Below are 21,051 nucleotides of genomic sequence, written 5' to 3' on the forward strand. Positions count from 1 at the left end.
ATTCATCATTAAGGAACCTTGATGCTTTAAGGGAATTTGTTGATTATTGTTGAATAAATGATTATTATGATTATTGAACATCTGATTATTATTATTCATCATCATATGATTATTATTATTCATCATATTGTTCATATTATTCATCATATTGTTCATATTATTCATCATTTGATTACTGAAGTTTTGATTTAAATTGTTGTTTATATTATTCATTTGATCATGTTGTAAACTGTTGAAATTGTTGTTGTGATGATTCATCTGATTGGTATTGTTGAAAGGTTTAAAATCACGCGTAGGGATTTGGTTGTTGTTGTTGTTGTTTTTCATTTTAATTTAATGTGAAGAGTGAAAACCTGGCGTGACTAGCTTTAAAACTGAGAAGTTGATGATTTTTTGAAGGCTGGAGGGCTGAAAAAGTTCAAAGTCCGTGTTCTAGAGTGGAAAAGGGGGGAAAGGAGCCAAGGGGCCTCTATATCAGTGGATTTGTACGTGAAGTTTGACCAAACTTCCACGTACACACACGTGTAGGCGCGTTCCCACGCGTCTGAACTGCTGTAGGCGCGCAGAAATGACGCCTACATGGCTGTATTGGGAAAGTGGGCGCTTTTTTCCCACGCCTACATGCCGGAAAATCCATGTAGGCGTGATATTCACCTGCCTGCATGTCAAATCTTGAATGTAGGCGCTCAGAAATTGCGCCTACATGCAAAAAAAGGGATGTAGGCGTAAATTTCAAGCGCCTACATTTCATTTTTGGAATGTAGGCGTATAAAAATGACGCCTACATTGGTTTTCCAGCCTGTAGGCGTCATTTGAAAAGGGAAAAAGCGCCTACAGGCTGTATGTAGGCGCTTTTTCGTGGGAAAAAGGCATGTAGGCGCTGTTTTGGCAGCGCCTACATGGATTTTGTGTGGGCTGCAAATAGCAACGGCCTAAAATTAAATCGGCTAAACCGGTTGCTAAATTCACAATCAATCTAAGTGGTGAGATGCCTGAAATCACATTGACTAATTGATTAGCTTTTATATTGGGTGTCCAGATCTGATGTAATAGGCTTCCAATCTTATCTGATCGCCCACTAACTATGAGGCCAATTCTCTATCCTCCTTACTGACTAATGATGCCTACAATAACAACTTTGAAAAATCAGTACAAACCCGTGTTTGACGCATCCAATTCACCGTTTGATCCATGACCGGTCCGAAGTGTTCAACACGTTGGAACCAAATGTCAATTAAAGTTGAGTGACTTTTTTGGTCTATTTTCTAGATTGATGATGTTATTGCTCCTATGTTTGAAATCACAAAAGCATTTGGTTGCAATGACCAAATTCAAATACAATTGATCTTTCTGGAAATTCAAAACAATCAACAGTTCGATCACAATCTCAACCTCTCATTCAGGTCTTGCTCAAATGTCTGTTCACATTCATGTTATACAAATATTGTCCTGGATATTTCTAAAAGACTGTTTCTAGAACGCCAGTTGTTTTTTTATGTGTCTGGATGTTCGGGGATTTTGAAGCTTTGGAGGCCCCGGTTATTCAACAGCATTATCAAATCAATTATGTACAGTATATTGAACTCATTTGTCACAATAAATTGTTCCTGCAAGCAATCTTCAATCTTGAGTCGATTCAATTTTGGGCTTTTTCTGATCATCAAGCAAAAGAAGGAAAGATAAACTCCACTCACTCAATGACTACAGCTACGACTACGACTTGAATCCGACTGTTGGAGTTTTAATATTCAATATGTAACAATTCAAATTACACATTTCACACGATAGACATTTTAAAACCTATGTTATTATTTCTTTATCATTTACTTAATATTGCATATGTAGCTTTGTATGTTTGTTTTAGGTTTAATGTTGTTTTATCACTTTTCTTAACCTATGTACCGTTTGAGAACAATACTGTTAAACCTGGAAGAGCAGCGAATGGAGTCTTCTTTCCTCATCCAAGATTTTCTACTTTCTTCTTGGGTGAAAGGTGAGTTGACTCCGTTCGTGGGATTGAATAGGTTCATAAGGTTCTGTTTCTGAACCATATTAATCCCTGCTCTGACAGGTATGTAGTTTAACTATGTTTCTAGTTTTCTTCAATCATGTTTATGTGTTTTTTATTAAATTGTGATGGAATAAAAACTGATCCAAGATTTTCTACTTTCTTCTTGGGTGAAAGGTGAGTTGACTCCGTTCGTGGGATTGAATAGGTTCATAAGGTTCTGTTTCTGAACCATATTAATCCCTGCTCTGACAGGTGAGTTGACTCCGTTCGTGGGATTGAATAGGTTCATAAGGTTCTGTTTCTGAACCATATTAATCCCTGCTCTGACAGATTTGTAACAGGTTATGAGCCCAGCGTTTTAATACGTCTGCGGTTTCCTCTTTCCATCACAATCTCTCAGCTTCAGAACAGAACACGAGTGACACTTATCTTTCTCAGAACGAATCAACAAATATCGGCGAATGAACCCATCCAACGCCAAGTCAGAACTTAACCCCGAAGCAACCTCTTCAAAAGATCCACAAACGGAAAAGACTCAACCTTTCGATTCTAAAAACTCAATCCAATTTCCTACCTTTGATCAAAAATTAAAATTATCTATCATGTCTGATCAAAGGGATTTCTCTATCAGTTCATATCAATCAATCACTAAGCTTTCAACCGGTACATTTAACGACTGGAAACTTCAATTAACAACTATTTTAGGTGGTCAAAGATTATCTAAGTATATACTCAATGATTTAAAAACTCCTGATGAATCCGATGAAAATGCTCTAGATATCTTTCAAACTAATTCATCTAGAGCATTGGCCTCAATTCATGCTACAATCGATGCAGAGAATTTTCAGGTCATTCGGTCATGCACATCGCCACGAGAAGCCTTCAAAGCTCTATGCGAACATCACGACGATGCGGGGGGACTGTCGACTGCCCATCTATTCTCGGATCTCATGTCCATGAAAATGAATCCAGAAGACGACTTATCTGAACATGTTGCTAAGTTTAGAAAAATTCACAATGATTTACTTAGTAATCTCGCAGGCACACCGGATTTCAAAATCTCAGAACCATTCATTACTTGCATTCTAATTAAATCACTTCCTCCTCATTATACTCCTTTAGTTCAGAGTTTATTATCTAACTTCTCAACCCTCACTCTAGCTCGTCTTTACTCTTTGCTAAAAATCGAAGCCACCCGGAATGGTCCCTCCCACTCTTCTGATTCAGCTCTCGCCGCCGTTCGTAATCGAGTCAATCCTAAGTTTAAAGGCAACAAGAAGAAGATTCAACCTCCTAATCAATCATCTCTTCAATGCTCACTTGGTCACTCAGGACACACTGACGAACAATGTCGAACTCGGAAATGGCGAGCTTTCCTTGAATATGAAAAATCAACCAAACCTAATCACGCCAACACTTCTCAAGCTGCTCAACTATCTCAATCGACACCAGAAGCTGATGAAGATGTATCCTATTGGGAGGAAGCTTTCGCAGCTTCCACTTCAACTACTAACCCCATCATCTGTGATACTGGAGCCACCAGCCATATGTTTTCAGACTTGTCCCTTCTATCCGATTTGAAACACATTCAACCAACTCGAATTGGAGTCGCTTCTCAGGACGGGGCGATATGGGCGAAAAACAAGGGAACGGTTAGGTTCGGATCTCTGACTCTCAACGATGTACTGTATTCACCTGAATTGACTGGTAACCTTATCTCCATTGGTCGACTGTGTGATGACGGTTTCCGTGCTTCTTTTGATAAAACCATTGGCATAATCACAGATCAGAGTGGGAAGATAGTACTCAAAATGCGTCGTAATCCCCATACCAATCGTTTATGGACGCCTGAGCTTAACATTATATCCACCAATGCCTTATTCTCATACACAGATCCTGAGAAAACTGCCGAATTGTGGCATAGGCGTTTGGGACATCTTCATCCTGATGCTGTGATATCCTTTCTTAAAAGAAATAAATCTATTTCATTATCTCGAAAACATTTTCTTCCTTGTGATGCTTGTGCGATGGGGAAATTAATTCAATCTCCGTCTACATCTTCTTTTCATCGATCACCTGACTTACTCAACGTTGTACATAGTGACCTCATTGGTCCTATAACTCCTTCTACTAAGACCGGTTTCAAATATATTGTCACCTTTATCGATGATCACACCCGTTACAGTTCCATCTATCTTTTGAAATCTAAGAACCAAACGTTTGAATGCTTCAAAAACTACAAAACTTTGATGGAAAAGAAATGTGGGAAGAAAATACTCAAGTTAAAATCGGACAGAGGAGGAGAATACTCCTCGACCGACTTTCTCAATTTCCTTAAGCAGGAAGGAATTGAAATTGAGCGGGGTCCTTCTGAACGCCCAACGGCAAACTCTGTCTCTGAACGCTTCAATCGAACTCTTTTGGGACGTTTGCGTAGTCAACTCATTCAAGCTGGACTACCGCTGCATCTATGGGGAGAACTTGCAAAATACTCAGTTTTACAAATTAATTGTTCCCCTCATGCTGCTTTATCTCACAAATCTCCTTTGGAGGTGTTCGAGTCTATCATTCCTGGTCATATTCATCCATTTGACTATGATTGCCTCAAACCTTTTGGCACCCTTTGCTTTGCTGTTGATCGAGCTCAAAAATCCAAGGTGGGACCTTTAGCTAGACGTTTCATTTTTGTCGGCCTCGAAGAAGGGGCTAGGGCTGCTCGGCTTTGGGACAAAAAGACCGGTCGGGTATTTGTCACTGGGGATGTCGTGTATCGAGAAGATCAATTTCCTGGTCTCCATCCCACCTTCTCACCTAATGTTCCTAAGGAACTCATCATACCCATCTTCGCTGAATTGATACCCCCTCCTTCGAGCGCTGTTCCATCAAATCCGGAACCGGGGACGTCAACACCTACTGGGATTCAGACTCCGCAAATCTCTACTCCGCCATTACCTGGGACTCCAAAACCAGACGAGACGAATAAAAACATCACACCGACTCATTCGATCTCGTCGGGCCAATCTCCAGATAGAGATAGATCACAAGCTCCATCGCCAGTATATCCCAGAGTAAGGATTCCTTTGAGTGCTTCAATTCATGCACCGAGACTAGCTGTCGAGTCACCGAACCGATTTGAACGTTTACAAGACTTATCAACAACACATCTTCAGAATGTTACGTATTGGGATAATGATATGGTGGATTCTCAATCAGATCCGTCTATTCATTCGTCGGCTCCTTCAGTAAACTCTTCTCTTTCACCAATCCATGTTAACCCTGAAGATGTTCAATTACCACAATCCGTATCCTCATCACCAATGTCTCCTATTCCCTCTGTTCATTCTATCAATAGGAACAATCCGTCTGAATCTTCACTGCCAGAATCACCGACTCGACAGAGTGGTCAAACTGAATCATTCAAACGAGACCCATCAAAGTCACCGTCACCGCCTCCGCCTACGGTTCAGACTCCACAACCATCACCGGTTCAACAACAACCTCCACCGAAATCAAACTCACAGCCTCAACCAGTCCGACGGTCAGGGCGGACCAAAACAGCACCTGATCGATACGGTTTTCCAACAAACTCAACCTCCATCGCCACAGTATCTAGTTTCGAATCACCGACCAAGACCGACAAGAAAACAATCATGCCAGATCGTTATGGTTTTTCAGCGACCACTGGATCTGATCCTGATAGCCCAACTTATTCTCAGGCTATGTCTGGTCCGGATGCACAAGCATGGAAACATGCGATGGAACAGGAATTTGATTCCTTAATGGAGCATGCTGTAGGGACTCTCGTTGATCCGCCACCAAATGCGAATGTCCTTGGGGGGATGTGGGTCTTCAACAAGAAGCAAGATGAACATAATCGCGTCGTACGTCACAAAGCGAGATGGGTTGTCCTTGGAAATCATCAAATCAAGGGCTTAGACTACAATGACACCTACGCCTCTGTCGCCAAGATCAATTCACTCCGAATTCTGCTAGCTCTATGCGTTGCAAAGCAATCGAAACGCATGAAGATTCGACAATTTGATATCGTGACGGCTTTCCTTAACGGAGATATGAAGGATTTGGTTTATGCACGTCAAGTTTTAGGTTTTGAACATCCCACACAACGTCATCGTGTCTGGCTCCTAATTAAATCTCTTTATGGAACAAAACAGGCAGCACGGCGATGGCAGCAACATTTCGGTGCAACAACTACCGGTTTCCAAATCTATCCAATCTCTTCTGACTCAGCAGTTTATATCCTGAAATGCAAGCTCGGTCTGCTAATCCTTCATCTTCACGTGGACGACTCATTGGTGTTCTGCGACAGCGATGACCTATTCTTCAAGTTTCAAACCTTTATCAACTCGAAATACACACTCAAATGGACCGAAAAACCAACTCTGTACCTTGGCATCAGACTCGACATTGCTGACGACGGATCATATATTAAGATATCTCAATCACATTATATTGAGTCCTGCCTCGAACGCTTCGCTATGGTTAATTGTAAGGCTGCTAGGACACCGCCTCCTCAACGAACTAAATTATTACCTGGTTCTGCAGGGGAAATTGAGGAAGCCAAAGACATTCCCTATCAAGAACTAGTAGGATGTCTTCAATGGATTTCAACCTGTACTCGACCTGACATCTCATACGCCGTATCTCAACTCTCAAGGTATAACTCAGCCTGGACTCTAGCACACTGGACAGCAGCTAAACACGTCTTACGATATCTTCGTGGAACTCAAAATCTCTCAATCACTTACTCTGGGGGGACTGATGAACCTGAGGCATACTCCGATTCTGATTTTTCTCAATGTGCTTTGACTCGGAAATCTATAACCGGTTATGTTATCAAAGTATCCAACGGTGCGGTTTGCTGGAAATCTCAACGACAACCGGTGGTCGCGTTATCAACCTCTGAGGCCGAATACCTTGCAGCTACTGAGTGCTCTAAACACATGGCATGGGTTCGATCTTTTTACTTTGACATATTTCACCAATTAGAACAACCTACTCCTTTCTATATAGATAACACATCAGCAATCTTTAAAGCCACGGGAGACGGGATAAAATCAAGATCAAAACATATTGACCGACGATACCACTATATCCGTGATATGATACAATCTAATCAACTCATAGTTCACCATATTCCGAGTGAAGAAATGTTAGCAGATCATCTTACAAAGCCTCTAGGTCCTCAAGCAATACAACATGCACTACAGTTGAATAATATGGTATAGAAATGCTTTTGAAATAGGGGGGATGTTGGAGTTTTAATATTCAATATGTAACAATTCAAATTACACATTTCACACGATAGACATTTTAAAACCTATGTTATTATTTCTTTATCATTTACTTAATATTGCATATGTAGCTTTGTATGTTTGTTTTAGGTTTAATGTTGTTTTATCACTTTTCTTAACCTATGTACCGTTTGAGAACAATACTGTTAAACCTGGAAGAGCAGCGAATGGAGTCTTCTTTCCTCATCCAAGATTTTCTACTTTCTTCTTGGGTGAAAGGTGAGTTGACTCCGTTCGTGGGATTGAATAGGTTCATAAGGTTCTGTTTCTGAACCATATTAATCCCTGCTCTGACAGGTATGTAGTTTAACTATTTTCTTCTTGGGTGAAAGGTGAGTTGACTCCGTTCGTGGGATTGAATAGGTTCATAAGGTTCTGTTTCTGAACCATATTAATCCCTGCTCTGACAGGTGAGTTGACTCCGTTCGTGGGATTGAATAGGTTCATAAGGTTCTGTTTCTGAACCATATTAATCCCTGCTCTGACAGATTTGTAACACCGACTACAACTACATCCACAACTACGACTACAACTATGGTTTCTTCTTATTCAAATGACTCGTCAGGAACGATTTCAGGACTTGATTAATTGACTTCCTTGAAATCCTCAGGACCCAACATACAAATCACTCATCATTATCAAGTTTGATCAAATTGAAAAACTGGAATTTGAGATTGATCTTCACAAGAATTCATCCAGATGATCTGAGACATTTAGACATCAATAAATCCAGAGAAGTTATGGAAAAATTGATGAAGAAATCTGAGATTTGCAGATTATCTGTAATGATAAACCTGCTCATGAGACTCTCCTTACTAAAGCTGATTATGTAAGGGTTACACAGGAGACAATAGGTCATGGGATTAGGATCATGGGATTAGTTAGATTTCACTTTACCTTTCTCCTCAACGCCCGGCTTCGGAAAGTCCTCACTCATCTGAGAGCCTTATTTTGGACTTTCTGGAGCTAGGTGAGATTTCTTTCTCTTATCATTTCTTTGTAGTCTTTTCATCGGATTAGTTTAGCTGACTCATCTGAGAGCCTTATTTTAGACTTTCTGGAGCTAGTTTTAGTCTCGTAATATATAAAGAAGTTCATAGTTAGTGCTCTCGAGTGAGTCGTGCCGGACAAAGTTTCCGGACTTCAGTGAAGGTTATACCTACCTTACACTTTTTTTAACTATTCACTTCGAATATACCCCGGATTTTCTCTGTTATCACATTCCTGTCAAATCTGTCAATCGGTCAATTTTTTTTTTCAAAGACATCAAACTCAATCTGTCTCTGCTATACGTACTCTCTGTCAACAAGTTTCATCAAAGTCAATCAACCGTCCCATCACATCCCCCCTACACCTCTGCGAAATAGCACAGGCATCTTAGTTGTTTCCCACCTTTCGGATGACCGAACGGTTATCTTGTAAACCGGATAATTTTCTCGACAATCCCGATATCTTATTGAAACGAGCTCGAAAGGGAAAACAGACGATCAAATCGCAAGACGGTGACTCACCTCCGGCACCGCCACCTCCCAAGTTTAATTGGAGACCAGAGGTGTCCGTCTCAGGATCACCTGCCAACACAGACCGCACCCTTTACGCATCAGGGTTTGGTAGAACGCAGAGTGTGCCGGGATCAGCACGACCTACCTTCTCACCACCGTCTATATCGCCAGCAGCGTCAGAGTCAACGGTCATTAACCTACACTTCCAGAAACTACTGGGACGACTAGATCAGACGCCACGTGTACCTGGACATCTATCTGCGGAATCTACTCCTGCACCGGCTACGCTCACGTGCACATCTGGCAACACCATGCCTGAAGAGATGGATACCATCGAGTCCCTGAGACGTGAAGTCGCACGGTTAAAGATGCAGAACGAGGCCTTGGAGGAGTCTCGAAGGGAAACAACTCACCTCCAGGGCTTGGTCAGACAACTGTTGAAAGGAAGATCGCGTGAAGATTCAACTCAACGAGAACAATCTAGCGCGGGCAACCGGTCCGGATCCTCGACCAACCCATTTGATCGGTTCACACATCAAGAACCCTTGACGCCAACACCCTTACCGAAATCGGCGACAGTCAGCACACAACGCGCAGGAGTGACAACCCTTTGGGACCAACCTCAGCCATCCAGCGCGCCAGCTACTATGACAGGCACCACCCCTCGACCGTCGTCAACGCCACTAGCAGGACAACGTGTCACGTGGTCAGACACCGTTCGTCAACCATCGACGGCTTCGAGACCTACATCGACTCAGACTCCTGTAACGACGGCTCCCACATCGCATCGGCACCAATTGTTCGAGACTTTGCCACGCATCGCCCTTCTCCACTTCGCATGGTCTCGCCGCGCTATCATCCCGTACTGGAGGACTCATTTCCAGACCACACGGAGGGGCGTCTGTTGCCTAGTCAGATTGTCAATACCCCAGCAAGCGCTAACGCCTCGATGACAGCAGACCGTGTGAAACTGAGCGACTTGCCAAAGTTCACGGGGAAGTTTGGCAAGCCAGCGGACCTCTTCCATTGGAGATCAGTGATAGAGGAAACTTTTGAAGTTAAGAATATCACCGATGACCACGAGAAACTGAAGCTGCTCGGATCCTTGATCAATGACGAAGAGATGGGATCGTGGTATCAATCTAATAAGGAGGATCTGCGACAAATGACGTGGGTTGACGCGATGAACACCATGGCGACAGGTACACTACCACATGCCTGGGTATCCGACACAGAAGGAGCCTTACGAAAATTGGAAATGCGGTCCACTGAGTCATTCGAAGCTTATGTCAGCAGGGCTCAAGGCCTGCACCGATTGTTGAAACGCTTAGGCCGCACGACCGATCTTCAATTAGTGGAGTACATCACATGGGGTGCTCCTCAACTATTTCGTGATATGATCCAACGCGAAAAGCATCTAGAGGCGAAGCCTTTTTCATTCCCGGTATTCAAGGACGCGGCCAACGGGATTTGGCGCTTCTTGGTCCACAGCAAGCTTCATCCAGACCCAAGTACTAAGACCAAGACTACCGCATCGACTGGAAACGTTAGTCAAAACTTCACGACTCCCAATCGAAACCCTTTTCGCACCAGAACCGATGAAGAGCGAGCCGATAATGGCTGGCGCTACCACGAATATCTCAGAAAATCTGGCATCTGTGCAGTTTGTAAGGAAAAGTGCAATAACCCAAACTGCACCAAACGAAACGCTCGGTTTCTGTCGGTTCCAGCCAACTTTGATGCTGGACCTCGCCCAACACGCTCAACTGCGGGAGGCCGACCTTCACAGCCAGGCATGCCAACCCAACCACCGGCAGGCAGACCTATCAATGTGTCTTCTTCAACCAGGGTCGCATCGGTGGACACCTTCCCAGACATCCTCGCCGAAGATATCGCTGCTTATGAAGAGGCTGATAAGTTTCGAGAAGTGCAAGTTGAGACCTTGGCTGAAGAGGAGACGAGGTGCGTCCCAAAGGTTCCAGTTTCTCCAATCATCTTGGAACTGACCTGTAATGGAAATCTTGTTCGTGCGCTTATTGACTCGGGTGCAGGGACAAACCTTCTGTCAGACAAGATGGCAAGTGAATTACGCCTGGCCCAACGACCACTGGTGGCTCCTGTTGAGGTGCGTTTAGCAATCAATACTCAGGGAGCACCTGTCGTGTTGAAGCATTTCACAATTGCTAACCTCAAGTCGGAAAATCCTAGGTTGCAGTTCGGGGCAGTGTTCTTCAAGCTGGCGCCATTGGGGGGAGGTTATGATATGATTCTGGGTTCACCATTTCTCTCAAAGTTCAAATTAGATGTATCTCTCCATCGCTGTTGTGTGCTACATATACCTAGTGGAAAAGTCTTATATGAAAAGGAAATGCAAGCAGAGTTTCAAAGGTTGATGTGTGCAGTCGTGAACTTGGAAAAAATTAATGATGTGCAAGAGTTGGGTGAGAAAGAGTCAAAGATGTTAAAGGAGTTTGAAGATGTTTTCCCCGCTGAACTGCCTCCAGTAGACGAGAATGATGAAGCTGTAGAAGTCTTCCCAGAAGGATTGCCAGAAGCGACGCGTCAAGTGCGGCACAAGATCATCCTCACGGATCCTAACGTAGTGATCAATGAAAAGCAGTACGGCTATCCACTGAAACATAGAGAGTCATGGCGAAGGCTTATTGACCAACATCTGGCGGCAGGGCGCATCCGACGATCACAGAGTCAGTATGGTTCACCATCTATGATAATTCCGAAAAAAGATCCCAACGAACTACCTCGGTGGGTATGTGATTATCGAACCTTGAATAAATTCACCGTGAAGGACCGCGCACCGCTGCCTAATGTGGATGAAGCTGTTAGACTTGTCGCAACAGGAAAGGTTTGGTCCGTCATTGACCAAACAAACTCCTTCTTTCAGGACCACATGCGCGAAGAAGATATCCCTCTGACCGCAGTGAAGACACCGTGGGGGTTGTATGAATGGGTAGTGATGCCCATGGGGCTCACAAATGGACCGGCTACGCACCAGGCACGTAATGAAGAGATCTTGGGGGAACTAGTTGGAAAAATCTGTGTTGTTTATATTGACGACATTGTTATTTTTTTTGCAAAGCATTGAAGAACACGAGGTCCATCTACGAATTGTCTTGGAGCGGTTGCGTCAGGCCAAGCTCTATTGCTCTCTCAAGAAGAGCAAACTTTTCCGCCGCCAGATCAAGTTCCTGGGTCATAATATCAGTGAATCCGGAGTCTGTCCAGATGACGAGAAGGTCGAAAAAGTCTCCAAGTGGACCTCTCCCTCTAATGCTAAACAACTTCTGAAATTCTTAGGCACAGTCCAATGGATGAAGAAGTTCATAGACGGCCTTTCGCACTACGTGGGTACCTTAACACCGTTGACAAGCACGTCCTTGAAAGGAAAACCTTTCAAATGGGGGCAAGCCGAAGAGAACGCCTTTAACAACATCAAGAAGCTTATAACAACCTTACCAGTTTTACGAAATCTGGACTATGACTCCGACGAACCACTATGGCTGTTCACAGATGCGAGTGGTACAGGACTTGGAGCTGCTTTGTTTCAAGGAGCTAAGTGGGATACCTCATCTCCAATTGCTTATGAAAGCCGCACCATGAATCCGGCAGAGCGGAACTACCCGGTTCACGAGCAGGAACTTCTGGCAGTTATCAATGCGCTCAACAAGTGGAAGCTCTTGTTATTAGGCATGCGAGTCAATGTGATGTCGGACCATCACTCATTGACGACACTGTTGACTAATCGTAATCTGAGTCGCCGGCAAGCAAGGTGGCTAGAAACCTTATCGCAGTTCGATTTGGATTTCCGTTACCTGAAAGGGCAAGACAATTCAGTCGCCGATGCCCTATCCAGACGCGAGGAGGTAGCGGTTTGCGAAATCCAAGCGTCCTTACACCCGGACGAAGTGGACACAATCCGATCAGGTTATGAACACGACGCCTTTTGCACCAAACTTCGGAAGGTGCTGCCGCTACGAGAAGATTGCGTAGTTAAGGACAACCTGCTCTATTTAGATGGTAGGTTGGTGGTACCAAGCTACGGTAATCTACGACACGAGTTCATTAGCCAGGCGCACACAGCATTAGGTCACTTGGGCGTCTTCAAGACTTTGACTCGCCTAAGACACACCTTTTTTTGGCCGGGTATGTCAAAAGACGTCGACATCCAATTGAAATGTTGCGACTCTTGCCAGCGTAACAAGGCCCGGACGACAGCAGCCCCTGGGAAATTACAGTGCCCAGACGTACCACATCAACCAATGGAATCAATCGCGATCGATTTCATTGGACCATTCCCAAAAGTGGCCGGATACAATATGATTTTATCCTGTACTTGCCGACTGACGGGTTTTGTGCGTTTGATACCGACATCGCAGAAAGACACAGCAGAGCGCTCAGCATCACGACTCTTCGGCGCCTGGTCCTCAATCTTCGGTCTCCCAGCATCTATAATTGGGGATCGTGATAAGGCTTGGACATCAAGATTTTGGAAGCGCTTGCATGAACTGCTTGGCGTAAGGGTGAATCTGTCCACATCTTACCATCCTCAAGCTGACAGACGTAGTGAACGATCGAACAAAACGGTTGGGCAAATTCTGCGGCATCTAGCAAGCGAACGTCACGGGAAGTGGTTCCAGTCCCTGCCTTCAGCCGAATTCGCGATCAACTCAGCAGTCAACGTGGCGACGGGGGTATCACCACTTCACTTCGTCTACGCACGGATCCCTCGGTTGTTCCCAGTTAGCAACCTGTCAGAAACCGAAGACGCCGACGTTAAACATTGGATCGAACGAAGACAGTCCGAGTGGGGAGCTTGGCGTGACCAACTGTGGTGCAGCAAGGTAGACCAAGCAACTCAATACAATCTTAGGCGCCGGGAGGGCACACCTTTCAAGGTGGGGGATCGAGTTCTGATTGATAGCCTGGACAGGCAACAAGTCGTGGGTGGCAAGTCGAGAGGCACTGGGAAATTGAGAGCCCGGTACAATGGGCCGTACGAGGTTCTAACCGTGTTGAATTCAGGACGCGATTTTCAACTGCGCCTAGGAGCTAATGATTCCTCCTACCCGGTATTTCACATATCAAAGCTCAAGCTATACCACCCGGACGAGTTCAAGAACACAAACATTGCAACCGTTGAACAGGTCTCGTCACAACCGAAAAACACCCCAACTGAGTCTCGAAAGGAGCCCTTGGGGCATGCTAGGCAACGTGGCGAGGGGGTGTGTATCAAAATTGATACGTTAGCACCCCCGCAATGTGAGTCTTTTAACGTTTTTCTACCTTGTTTTAAAGAAAACCCTGGCAAGCACTCCTCTCTTCGAATTAGTAGTATAAATCGCCGACATCACAACACAACCGCCGAGGAATCAACACCGGACATTTCACTTGCAGCCACGAAATTGGCTTTGTCGTTGCCGAAACATCCCTTTTCGGTCCTGGAGTTGGAGCCACTGGGGCATGCTAGGACAATTGACAAGGGGGTGTGCATCTAAACGACGCGTTAACAGCCCCGCAATGTGAGTTTGATAGCGTTTTTTCTTCTCATCATTTTCGTGAAATGGCTGGCAAGCAAATTTCTCTCCTAGAAAGCAGATCTCTGTCGACGAATTCAAAGGAGTAGCAAGTCAAGGAAGATATCTGCAAGGCATCAACGACGAAGGAACTCATTTTCATATTCTTTACTAACGCAAATCAGCAAGACAGCAAGAATGACATTATGATTCAACGTCAAGACATCAAGTTCTCAAGAAAATCAGTTCACATTATTATTATAAATTCATGAATTAAACCTTAACACATCCACCTTATCACATTTTGCTTAAATATTTTTCGACTCATCAAGTTTTGTTCAATTTTTTAGTTTTTTTCATTCTCCTTTCAATTTTGTTAACAAATTTTTCTCTTTTTCTGTTTTTATTGCACTGGGACGAGTTATGGTCTATTTTTTGGGGCGAGTTATGCCAGTTTTTTCTTTTCGTCTTCAAATTTTTTTTATTTGGTTTTTTTTGGTTAGTTGAATTTTGAAGGGGGTTTTATTTTTAGGAAGGGAGGGTGTAAGGGTTACACAGGAGACAATAGGTCATGGGATTAGGATCATGGGATTAGTTAGATTTCACTTTACCTTTCTCCTCAACGCCCGGCTTCGGAAAGTCCTCACTCATCTGAGAGCCTTATTTTGGACTTTCTGGAGCTAGGTGAGATTTCTTTCTCTTATCATTTCTTTGTAGTCTTTTCATCGGATTAGTTTAGCTGACTCATCTGAGAGCCTTATTTTAGACTTTCTGGAGCTAGTTTTAGTCTCGTAATATATAAAGAAGTTCATAGTTAGTGCTCTCGAGTGAGTCGTGCCGGACAAAGTTTCCGGACTTCAGTGAAGGTTATACCTACCTTACAGATTACAGATTTTGGATTTGAAGGGACTACTCATCAATCAATTGTTGAAGTGCTTAACTTTACACAAACAACAAACCAGACTCATCCCTTCAATTGATCAATGAGGTGCTTGTGATTCCACTCTGAAAATAGTTCAAAATTCAAAATTCAAAAATTTCAGATGAAGAGTACATCGGTTTGATGAAATCAAACTGCTGATCAACTTGGTTTTGAATCATTTCATCGAGTTCACTCAATCCAAAAATATAATTGAGTTCCTTGGAGGACGCCAAGCTCAGTTAATTCAAAAACGATCATCAAATTCACTTGACCATCTTTTATCTGATTCAAAAACCTGATCATGTCACACAAAATTTCTTCTGAAGGAGATACAATGAAAAGCAATCATAATTCTTTGATCAAGTTAATCAAATTTCAAAGTCTTTGGAGTCAGTATTTTTTTATTGTTTAGGGCCAATTGAAATTGACTATCAAAAAAATCCACTGCACTCTGAGAACTGAAACAAATGGACCACATTGTTGATAAAATGTCATCTGAACTCATTCAATTGAACCAATTGGTAAATCAAGTACAAATGATTCAACTCCAGCTAAAACATCACTACTAATACACCCAATGGAACTTTAAATCGTGTCCATTGCTTACCAATCAACATATTCAAATTGATGATGACCAACTCATACATATCTGATAGTAACCAAAAAGTGATAGTCTGGAATTGGGGAAACCAATGCATGAGATGGCTTGCTTTAAGGGTAAAAAATCAATTCATCATCAACAATGTGAAGATTATACTAATTTTGAGAAAATATACTGTCAACCTCCACCTGATGAAGTTATCTGATCTAATCTTTCACTATCACTTTTAATTTTGATTCTTGTTTCTATTTTACTTAGCTCCCCCTCTCTCTTCTCACATAAATCAAATCAATGCAAATACCAATCTATCTTCAGCATCTACATGAACCACCACAATGATCACTTTTGCAGTATCCTGATGATCAAGAGATTGGGTCATGGTGGGTTGTGGTCTTCATAAGTAGTCCTACTGACTTGATGAATTTGTTCTTAGTGTATCCTTTGGTTTTCCTTCTGCTGTACCTTTACATTCATTATGCAAGTGCTTCTTTTTGAAAAGGACTAGAGACTACGCGGGCGTGCCCGCACCTTGTCAAACCAACTAAACTTCCTAATTCTGTGGTTTACAAAGTCACCTGAATTCCGCAACAACATACAGCAGAGTCAATCAGGCTTATTACATGTACCCAAAACCTTCATACTTTGTGTGTGTTTTGATGCACTCCCTTCACCTCCATGAGTCACAGTGGGCTTAAAATTCACAGCTTGAGTTGTGGTTCTTCCAATGACACAGAAGGAACTCAACAATGATAAAAATCACAAAAAACTGGGGAGGTCAAAGAGGCACATTTTTTATTGAGGACAAAATTGATTGAAGTCAGATTTGATGAGAAATGAATGAATGATGAAAAAGAAGAAGAATTGACTGGAACCATCTCAATCTTCAGAGGAATAACTGTAGTTTGGATGAATCAAGAGACTTACATGAGTAGATGCTTTGAAGTGTTCATCACAATGCCTTTCAAAAGACAGTGATCACAAACTGCTTTCCAAAGTGTTTAGGTAAAGAAAAACTTGTAGGAGAAATATGCGCATTGAACACACCACAATGATTCAAAACAGAAATAAGATTTGGTACATGTTCAGTCATGGTCAATGAGCAGACTGAAAATTTAGTCCCATTGTTGTGCTTGATATGCATAAAGAAATTTTGATTGATGGAGACCACCAGGTAAGTGAAGGTTTTGATTTGAAAGAGAGGTAGGTGCTTTTCAAAATTTGAATTTGGTCATTCAGATTAATGGTAGAAGAGATTTGTAAGGTTATAATTAGATGGTTATGGTTGTTGATTGATTTGTGATGTATTCCGGAAAGGGATTGGGAAGCTCACCTTTACAAGCCTAAGTGAGGACCAAATACCCTGAAGGACCAAATGAATAGCACAGTGCAGAACAGATATTTGCACCGAACCTATTCAAAAGAGCAACAAAAGAAGTGAATATCATGCTGCAGAAAGTAAAACAACAAACATTAGGAAAAGTAAATACACAGAAAATAAGAAGAAAAAGAGTTCGCATCACAGAAAAGTCGCAGTAAAACTATAAAAAAAAGAACAACAAAGGGAACGGATATAACACTGCATCAAGTCCAGAGCGAAAGTAATAGTGACGCTGAGAGCATCCGCAATCGTCGGGTTAAGTCGCGAGAATAGCTAAGTATTTAACTTACCGATCTCGAAATTTCCACAATGGTCAAATTTCAACCGATCGTTAGTTAGCTTTTCGACAAAAAATCGGTAGGCTGGGACAAAGTTATCCCAGCCTACCGACGCGGTAGCTAACTCCGTGCCCTCAAATTTTGAAAACACAAGACCCACCACACTACACTTCCAAACATCAAGTCACTCACCAACCCTACACGACTTCACCAATGTACCTCGATCCCGACTTGAAGCTTTGCTACCTCTTTGTCCACGACTCCCACTTCAAGTTTCACCTCAGTTTCATTTTTCTTTTTGCATCGATCTCAATCAATTAGTTTCATGTTATCTTAGATGATAATAGAGTTGTTCAAAAAAACATGCTCATGATGAAATTGATTGAGTAATGGATGTGTGGGATCGAAATTAGAAGATGGTAATTGATCAAAAGGGAAAGATCGAGCTCACATTGATGGATGATATAAAAACACAGGAGCACTTGTAAAGAATAAATATGTGATGAAAAGTTATAAAAGGGGCCTCTGATGAAAACAAAACAGTCGATCAGATGCGAAGTCAAACATTTTTGAGAACACAGACAATCAGAAAGGGCCAATTGGGTTGGCTTCAAAAGTGAGGACAGCTTAGCTCCAAGCTAGAGCTGACGACTGTAGGCCCAGTCTTTAACTTGGAGTTTAGCTTTCTTTAACTTGGAGTTAAAGACAGCCACTGTGGAATTTTGTGTCAGATTACTTAGCTCCGGCTAAAGATCTTTAACCTAAAGTTAACTAACTCCAAATTTAACGCAAACGGTTGCGGATGCTCTGAGGGCATTTCAAAAAGTCAAGATTAGTGTTGAAGGAGGCTCCAGGTGAGGTGTTAGAAGGCTCTAAAAAAAGCTCATGAACTCAACAAAAGGTTGACTTAGCAAAGACTTGACTACAAGAGGTCATGGAAAAGTATGGTAGTAAAAAAAAGATGAGGAGAGACAAACAATATGAATCTACAAGGTGCAATTACAAAAAACCGCTTGACTCAAAAGCTCTTCAATTATCACGTAAGACACACTGCCAACATTTTTGGCTCGGATACCAAAATCCGAGGACTCCTCGGATTATGTATCCAAAGTATCATCCGACTTATATCACCCGACACACCATCGACTGTACCAAGCAAAATAATTGTCCGATTTTACGGATCCGACGATGAGCCGACCAATTTCACCACCGAAATATCATCCGATCCAATCCAACCGACCCTTCACCGACTTTATCCAAGCGACGTAATTGTCCGATTTTAAGCATCCGACAATGAACCGATCAATCTGGCGACCGAGATATCATCCGATCCAATCCAACCGACCCTTCACCGACTGTATGTACCTCATCCGACCCAATACCACCAAGCCATTGAGTGACCGAGTATTTTGACATCCGAAGTAACAAGGTGAGTTAATTCAATATCAAGTCGAATCACATGGTCACTTGGCTCGGAAGGAACAGTTTCAACCGACCTAATCCTGCTTCCATCCGAGCTTTTATCTCTCATTTCCGACTTAATCCATATCCCCACCGACCCAACAATTTATTTCACCGAGCTTAATCTGTCTTTCTCCGAGTTAATCATTCAGATTAGTTTTCCAACTCAACCAACAAACTGACAAAACTAGAAAACCAAGATGAGATTCACCAAGAGCAAACAATTATTTCTATTTGTGACTTTATCTAATGCACTTTTACATTTCTCAAGAGCAACCAACAATTTAGAAAATGAAGAAGTTCAAATTTCAATCTCAGATTTCAACCAGAACAAGAAGTCTCAATGTCAAAGAATCAAGAAAAAATCGAATTTCAAGTTGATTTAATTTTTAATTTTTTCAATTTAAGAAAACCAAGGAACTAATCTTTGGAATGATTTTGATCAATATGGAGTGATATTGCTAGACTTATGCGGGTTGTTGTTTCTCATCTTGCTCATGATCAATCTTTAATTGATTCATCTGTAAGTTCATTTGATCTCATCTTGTAATCAAAGTCGAAGTCGAACATTAATGGATTGGTTTGTTTTTGATTAGGTATTGGATACTGCATCCGCTCTGGATATCTCGATTATGGCTGATAACCATCATCACTCTTTTCTCGTCAACAACATCACCTAAAAGAATTCTAACATCATCTGAAATTCTTTTTAATGATTAGATTCTGGTGTAGGTACGACAAAAGCAGAATCACAAAAAAATCTAGGAACGATAGCTAGATCAGGAACCTCTGAATTTTTAAGTACATTAGAAAAAGGAGAAAAAACTGAAACTTCAAATAATTTAATCGGTAATTTTGGATTAGGATTTTATTCTTCTTTCTTAGTAGCTGATCGAGTTTTAGTTTCAAGTCAATCTAATTCAGATGATAAACAATGGGTCTTTGAATCCAATGCTGATGCTGCTGAATTTAAGATTTCTGAAGATCCTTGTGGTAATTCTTTAGGTCGTGGCACTGAGATCACTATGTAAGTTTATTAATTTGGTTTAATTCTCTTTGAATCAAATATTGATAAACTCAAACAACTCATCTCAACTCACTCCGAGTTCTCTACCACCGCTTCAATTTATCTTTGGAGCAAAAAAAGGTTTGTTTAATTCTTTTCTTATACGCATCTTTCTTTTGAAGACTAATTTGACAATGATTTTGAATTTTTTAGTAAAGACTGAAGAAGAAGAAGATCAATCAACAAAAGTTAAAGAGAAAACTGATGAAGAGAAAGATGAAGATGAATTAAAGATTGATAAAGATGAGGAAGCTTCAGAAGATAGTTCGGCTCCTACTACTCCAAAGACTAAGACTGTAAAGAAACAAGTATGGGATCAACTTAACACAAAGGGACCTATTTGGACTAGGTTAGTTTTTTTCAATTTTACTTTTTGATATTGATCGGATGGTTTGTTAAGCTTTGATTATTTGATTGGTTTGTTATAGGGATCCTAAGAAAGTTTCAGATGTTGATTATATCACCTTTTATAAAGCACTCACTAGTCAAACTGAAGCACCTTCATCTTGCATTCACTTTTGTTCATTCAAATCAAGTATCTCAAAAAGAACGAGAAAAAGATTTATAAGTATGGAAAAAGATTGGAACAACCTCAAAAGTAGGAGCAGTAGAAGATATAAAGAATCGAGACAAATTAGCTAAATTGATGAGATTTCATTCATCTGAAGCTAAAGACAAGAAATTAGTTAGTTTAGAAGAATACGTTGCAACAAGAAATCTTCCTTAAGACCGTTTCTGTTCTTAGGTGGGACGAGACATAAAAGTGCCAATTCAAATGTATCTAAAACAAATCCTCATCATCTTCCTTGGAACACTTCAGATCATCCAACTCTTCATTTACCTAATTCGAACGTAGGTTTTAAGAGTTGAATGCAAATGAAGTTGAATCTCGAACTAATTCAACAATTTGCAGAACCACCACGCTTGCTACACTTCCATTCTCAGCATTTGGTTCATCTTCAAAACGGTCAAACAATGGTCAAGCAGTT

The 21,051-nt window shown here is 41.8% G+C and overlaps 3 protein-coding genes across 3 annotated transcripts; all 3 read left to right on the forward strand.

Moving 5' to 3' along the window:
* Positions 1–9,136: 9,136 nt before the first annotated feature.
* Positions 9,137–9,767, forward strand: MELLADRAFT_84857 (uncharacterized protein; the record flags this gene model as incomplete). The annotated part of the gene is made up of 2 exons (XM_007419099.1): positions 9,137–9,541; positions 9,738–9,767. The coding sequence occupies 2 exons, from the start codon at positions 9,137–9,139 to the stop codon at positions 9,765–9,767; spliced, it is 435 nt and encodes a 144-aa protein (XP_007419161.1).
* Positions 9,768–10,591: 824 nt separating this feature from the next.
* On the forward strand, positions 10,592–11,365 carry MELLADRAFT_58225 (uncharacterized protein; the record flags this gene model as incomplete). The annotated part of the gene is made up of 3 exons (XM_007419100.1): positions 10,592–10,787; positions 10,877–10,950; positions 11,034–11,365. The coding sequence occupies 2 exons, from the start codon at positions 10,621–10,623 to the stop codon at positions 10,908–10,910; spliced, it is 201 nt and encodes a 66-aa protein (XP_007419162.1).
* An 8,398-nt stretch (positions 11,366–19,763) lies between these two features.
* On the forward strand, positions 19,764–20,027 carry MELLADRAFT_41224 (uncharacterized protein; the record flags this gene model as incomplete). The annotated part of the gene is made up of 1 exon (XM_007419101.1): positions 19,764–20,027. A coding segment is annotated over one exon (264 nt), but the record flags the coding sequence as incomplete, so codon positions are not given.
* Positions 20,028–21,051: the final 1,024 nt, after the last annotated feature.

Source organism: Melampsora larici-populina (genome assembly GCF_000204055.1).
Source record: "Melampsora larici-populina 98AG31 unplaced genomic scaffold MELLAscaffold_128, whole genome shotgun sequence".
Taxonomy (NCBI): Eukaryota; Fungi; Basidiomycota; class Pucciniomycetes; order Pucciniales; family Melampsoraceae; genus Melampsora; species Melampsora laricis-populina.